This window comes from Camelina sativa, chromosome 15 (genome assembly GCF_000633955.1).
Source record: "Camelina sativa cultivar DH55 chromosome 15, Cs, whole genome shotgun sequence".
Classification (NCBI taxonomy): Eukaryota; Viridiplantae; Streptophyta; class Magnoliopsida; order Brassicales; family Brassicaceae; genus Camelina; species Camelina sativa.
In genome coordinates, this window is record NC_025699.1 from 8,561,790 (window position 1) to 8,568,513 (window position 6,724).

The 6,724-nt window shown below is 29.0% G+C and overlaps 2 protein-coding genes across 2 annotated transcripts in view; both read right to left on the minus strand.

Moving 5' to 3' along the window:
* LOC104748253 (pectinesterase inhibitor 2-like) overlaps positions 1–649 on the minus strand; it is a 1,309-nt gene extending 660 nt beyond the window's left edge. The window contains exon 1 of the mRNA XM_019236691.1: positions 600–649. Within this exon, the coding sequence (XP_019092236.1) occupies positions 600–649 (50 nt within the window). The remainder of the gene's footprint in view (positions 1–599) is intronic.
* On the minus strand, positions 700–1,284 carry LOC104748254. The gene has a single exon (XM_010469926.1). The coding sequence runs from the start codon at positions 1,282–1,284 to the stop codon at positions 700–702; it is 585 nt and encodes a 194-aa protein (XP_010468228.1).

Sequence of the window (6,724 nt, forward strand, 5' to 3'; positions counted from 1 at the left end):
TTTTTTTTTTTTTTTTTTTTTTGTTAAAAAGTACATATATAGTTTTTTTTTGTTAAAAAGTACATATATAATTTTCTTGGATAACAAAAGTGACAAGTGTAACTCCCATTTGGCATGCTTAATCTTGGTGTTTGTGTGTTTAATGGAATGTGATCACCCAAATCTGTTTACCCTAATCAATATTGTTGACTAAAAATAATGTGTGAATTAACTATTTAGGGGGGACAATTACAAAATTAACATCTGTCAAAAAAAAAATTACAATATTAATTTGAGGAGAATATATCTTTCCTAAAAATAATCCACTTTTATTGGATGTGGAATTCATAAATATCATCCTTTAAAATCTATGAATTCTTCTTCAGCTAAATCAAAATGGTATTCAATCCACCATTATTCCATTGATAATGAACCTGTCAAAAAATATCTTGGTTATTAATCATTCATTTCCTTCTTTGAAAAAAATATTTTAAAAAATAAAAACTGAAAATATTTCAAGACCTTGGGTTATTACGTTAGTGTTCATATAGTACGTATGTATGTATGTTTGTATCTTCGTTTGGGTACAAGATTTATTATAGTCACAAATTCATATATACCAGAAGTAACGAGAGATGAAAGTCTTAGCGAAGTTGCAAGACACAGTCATTTAACTATGCATTTATTCATTTAATAACTTTTTGCCGTCTACACACAGAATCAGGACCTCAAAACGTCAGAGAGAACTCTAACAATGTTACAGATTCTTTCAAAATCAAAATTGCGTTGTGGAACATAAATCAGCACATTATGACGTCCTGCAAGGGCAGCATCACACACAGTTATACTTTTAAGGGCTTTCGCAGCAACCAGAGATGTTAACTGGTAGTTCTTAGAGCTAGCAAACCCTATAGCTTCCTCGATCAATTTAATGGCTGGGTCATAATATGTTGTGCAAGTCCCATACGGGATCTTGAGCGTCTGATCAGTCGTGAAAGATGCTTCACTTTTAATCAACGCTAGGTTAGTATAGCCCTGAAAACGCGTCTTTTCGAGGACCAAACCGAGAAGACCGTTGAAGTCGAGGGTGAACGTTTTTGGATCAGCGAGCCAAAAGATGCAGAAGGGTCTGTTTATTCCCGGTTTTGAGCAGAGTTGTTTGAGTGATTCATTTGTGACTTTGTCAGTCGGAGAAAAAGATGAAGACAAAGGAGTGACTGACAAAAGAAGGAGAAGAGAAAACTCTACCAATGTGTAACATTCTTTTAAACCGCATATTGCGTAATGGAACATAAGCCGGCACATTTTTACGTCCTTCAAGAATAGCTTCACACGAAGATACACTAAGAAAGGCTCTAGCAACCACCTGAAATGCTAACTCGTACTCCTTGGAGATAGAAAACTCTATAGCTTCGTCGATGGATTTAGTGGCCAAGTCATAATAATTTAAGCAAGAATTATACAGGATCTTGAGCGTCGGATCAGTCGTGGTTCTTGCTAAGCCTAACATCATTCGTTGGTTCTTATAGCCAAACGATAGCGTCTTTTGAAAGACCAAACTGAGAAGACCGTTCACGTCGCTATACTAACCTAGCGTTGATTAATAATATATATAGTGGGAAGTGCTATTGCTTACTAATAACAATATATATAGTGTTTTTTTGGATGACAGAAGTGACAAGTGTAACTCCTATGTGTGTGTTTAATGAAATGTGACCGGAATCTGTTTATTCTTCTAGTCAATTGTTGACTCAAATTAATGTGTGAACGAACGCATTTTGAGGGCTAATTAGGATATTAATTTGGATGTGAAATTCTTTATATCCTTAAAAATTTATGAAATCATTCTTTAGCTAATTCAAAAAATGGTATTCAATCAGCCATTTTCAATTGATAATATGAAACAGTTAGAAAAAAAGTCTTGTTGAATAAAATATAATCCTTTTCAGTTATGGCCTTTCATAAACAGATTTGGGGTTTGCCTGCATTGTTCTCATCTTTTCGTATGTTGTTGACTTGATGTGTAAAACGATCATGAGTTTGATTTTAGATATTTTTTTCTCTTCTTTGTTACTAGGTAAAAGTCCGCGCATATGCGCGGATTGCTGTATTAATTATGTTAATTAATTTTAATTAATTTAATAATTATAAAGTTTGCCAATATTTTTAGAAATGTCTCTCTCATCTATCTATTTTCAAAAATATCCATTTTTAAATATGCAAAATTATAAAGTTTTATAAGATTTATAAGATATTTCTAGATAGTACGTACTACTTAGAGACTCGATCCAAATATTTATAAGGTTTCTTTTTTGTCAAATTTATAAGGTTTGAAAGGTTTTTAAAAGGTATTTATAAATTATATATAAAATTTTACACACACACATATATCTATAGATAGTTTATGTATATTTTCTAAGATTATACGTATTTCACTTTTTTGTGGTATTTTTAATAAAGTTTTTAAAAGGCGTAGTTTTCAAAAGTGGTATTATATATATATATATATAACAAATAAATTTCCTAAATTCAATAATCAACTTTTATTTATTCAAATCATTACAATATCAAATTATATAAAGTATTTCAATATAACTATACATACATATTTATCAAATTTTTTTATTTTTTTATTGTTCAGCCTGCATAATAGACCTCTTTATGAGATAATGTTAGAAATACCTTTTTGTTGATACCCCTTTTCAAAAATACCAATTTTTTGGTTATTTTCATTTTTGTCCTCTTTCACACAATTTTTTGGTTAAATTAACTTCTAGAATTTTTTGTTTTTGATTTGGATTCTCTATTTTAGATGTAGGATATAGTTTTGAGGGGGTAGAGTTTAGTATTTGGAGTTTAGGGTGAAAATTTAGTTATGTTGTATATTAAAAAGAGTATTATTGAAAATGAACATCAAAAATTGTATTTTTGCAAAAAGGTATAGTAAAAAGGGTATTTATGCAAATGCCCCTAGTTTTGTTTGATATTTTTGACTATTCAAGGTAAAACAAATACTGTATATTGTACATAATAAAAATGAGTATATACTATGATATTCAAAAATTCAGTTTATGTTCTAATACATAAACTAAAGAGTTGAATAATTAAAATCCAAATCAGTTTAATTTTTTTTAATATAAATTAAATACATTCCCTATAAAATCATATGAATTGCTACATAAACTAAAGAGTTAAATAATTAAAATCCAAATCAGTTTAAGTTGTTTATATAGATTAAGTACATTCCCTATATAGATGATTTCTTTAGCTTGATTATCTTACTGTGAAATGATCAAAATTAATATTTTTTTGAATCTACGTGATAAGTTTTTTTTGTATAGCCATCAAAATTTTATTAGATATATGTAATTTAAAATTCAAATAATAAGAAAACAAAGAAGGAAGGAAGCAATACATAAAACAAACAAAAAAAAAATTAAAATCTCAATATAAGATATATCCAACTAAGTATATAACTAAACACTTACAATGAGTTTTCAACCCATGCAAAAACATAAACAAAAGAAAGAAAATATTTAGAATTTGACATATGGTGGAGGAGGATGTGAGAATAATTATTTATAGGATTTGAAGTCATAGAAGTTATATTTCTAAAATAATTTAATTAAAGGAGCTACAATTATAATTGATAATGTGTTTAATTGAAAATAAATGTAGGAAAACAATAGTTAATTCACAATATATGTAATTTCAGTTACAATTTAGTAGTAAATAGTAAATTTAAAGTATGAATTTATGTATATGATTAAATGAGTTGAATTTTAAGTTTAATTAAAAAGAAATATTATATTTTAAAACATTAAAGAGCAAATTGACCAATAAAGAGCAAACTGAACAAGTTATATATATATATATATATATATATGTGTGTGTGTAAAAAATGAATATTTACTATGATATAAACTAATACATAAACTAAAGAGTTAACTGCTGAAAAAAAAACTAAAGAGTAAAATAATTAAAATCCAAATTATTTTGTATGTAACAAATTAAATGTATTCCCTATGAAATCATATGAAGTGCAATCAAGAGCTTCATATAATTATATGTTGGATCACAAGAACTAAATATAATGATGAGTATACTAAAAATATGTATTACAATTTTTTAGAGCTTAGAGAGAATTAAAGAAAATTAATTTAATTATTGTATTACAATAGTTTATTTTCTTAAAACATTGCATTCTTTTACAAATAAAATAAATATATAAGAAATAATCAAATATCTAGATAAATAATAAAGAAGATTTCTTTAGTTTGATTATCTTATTGTGCAATGATCAGAATTAATAATTTTTAGAATCTGCATGATATTTTTTTTGTATAGCCATCAAATTTTTATTATACATATTTAATGTAATTTTTTTATTATCATATGTAATTTAAAATTAAAAATAATAAAACAAAGAAGAAATGAAACAATACATAAAACAAAGAAATAAAATTGAAAACACAATATAAGATATATCCAACAAAATATATAATTAAACACTTACAATGAGTTGTTAAAAAAAAACACTTACAATGAGTTTTCAACTCATGCAAAAACATTAAAAAAAAAAGTATTCAGAATTTGAGATATGGTGGAGGAGGATGTGGGAATGGTTATTTATAGGATTTGTAGTGATAGAAGTTATTTCTAAAATAATTTAATTAGAGGATTTACAATTTTAATTGATAGTGTATTTAATTGAAATGAATGAAGGAAAACAATAGTCATTTCACAATTCATTTAATCATATATATAAATTAGTAGTAATTATTGAAATTAAAGTATGAAATTTCAGTTACAAATTAGTAGTAATTAGGTAATTAGTAAAATAAAGTATGAATTTAGGTAATTAGGTAATCTAGGTGCTTCCCCACGCAACGCGTGGGTTGTGGTGTAATTGGCACTTTCTTGTTTTTTATGGTCTTTTTCGTTTTCTCTTTTGTATTATTTCGTTTTAATTAGTCATATATGGGCTTCGCAGTCACTTGTATTAATTGATATATCATGGTTTTTGTGGTTTTTAACCATGATATAAAGAGTCTTTTAGTGTCTTTTCATTTGTTTCTAGATTGTTTTTGAGTCTTTACAGGTTTTTAGCATGGAAGGAGCAAAATGGAGCAATTTGGATGTTTTGGAGCATAAATCTTGAAGAATCAATTTGGTCTCGGATGAAAGCAGGAGCATCGACCGACACCAAGATAGGAGGCATCGATCGACACTCATCTCTGCCGACTCAAGACCCAAGTTTTGGAAAATTTACAAATCTGCCCCAAAGTTTTCCATATTTGCAACATAAGTCCCTGACGTGTTTTAGGACATATAAATAGTGTTTTTAGGTTTTCCAAACCCTTAAGTTTTATTCTATCAAGTTTTATTTTTCCTGCAACCCTGAGAGATTTTTGAGAGCTATTGGAGAGAGATCTGCTTTGTAGAGAAGAATTTCTAAACTCCTTCTTACTCTTTTTAATCTCTATTGCTTATTATTCAGAATCATGTCTTGTTCTTCATTGAATATGTCTGAGTAGTTTGCTTGTTAGGTTTAGGGTTTTTCACAGGGATTTTATGAATTATTAGATCTGTTTATTTAGGATTCTTTATCTTTCTAGATCTTCATCTTAGGTTGTTCTTCATATTAATCCTTGATTGGCCATCTAGAATTAATACCTTAGGAAAATAAATTGATATGAGAATATAATTGATTTTCCTGATAAAACCTTTTGATGAGCAAAATTATTTCTTGCAAAGAGATTTGATTTAATAATTTTGTGAACAATCTAAACCTGATTTTATTGCTGATTTTTAACCTAGAATTTTACAAAGAGATTTGGATTTTCTGGTTTTAAATTTAGATATTATTTGCAGTGAGAACTGATTTAATTTACAAAAGTGTTTAGAGTTCTAGATCTGTTCTTAATTGTTTGAATCCTAATTTATTGATTGATTTAATATTTCATAATTTCCTGAGAAATTCCCTAGGCCTAGCTTTTTGATCTTCTGAATTTACAACAGCTTTTATTTAATATTTTGCATTGCTTTTATTTTAATTCAATTTAATCTGTTTAGCTTAATTATAAAACTCTATAATTTATTGTGTAGTCTTGAGTCCTTGTGGAATTCGACCCCTAAGTACTGCATTGATCTCTTAATTTGAGAGAGTAGCTCTAGGGTAAATTTGAGCATATCAAATTTTGGCGCCGTTGCCGGGGACTCTCTGATCTACCATTAGATTTGAGTTTTAGATTTTGTCTAAATTTTTCTTTTTATTTTCAAACTAACACGCTTTTGTTTTCTTCTCTCTTGTGTGTTTCAGGTGTATGCCTAATAAGCCTAACACAAGGAGCAACAAGACTGGTCCAATTCTGAAGCTTTCAAACCAAGAGTTGGGAAAACTTGAGCGTGAGAACCGAAAAGCAGCCAAATCTCTGAAGATGGTTAACCCAATCATTCTGATGCGAGATGAGGATGGTGCTTTGAGGGATCAAGAGGGCCACTTGCGCAATGAGCAGTGCCAAAAGATTGATGCTGAGGGCAATGTGATTGCTGAAACTGCTGTTGTCGATGAACCAGCTGATGGTGTCGACGGTGTCGATCAACACCAACTAGGTGGCATCGATCGACACCCACCTGCAGCAGACGTGCGTGGAGCTGCCAACCACGTACAGAACCCAGTTCGAAGACAGGACCAAAACCAGGATCTGATCAGGACCATTGCTGACTACAACCGGGCTGATCT

Excerpts from the sequence above, each read along its gene's own strand:
- LOC104748254 (XM_010469926.1), bottom strand. The coding sequence starts at position 1,284 with ATGTGCCGGCTTATGTTCCATTACGCAATATGCGGTTTAAAAGAATGT.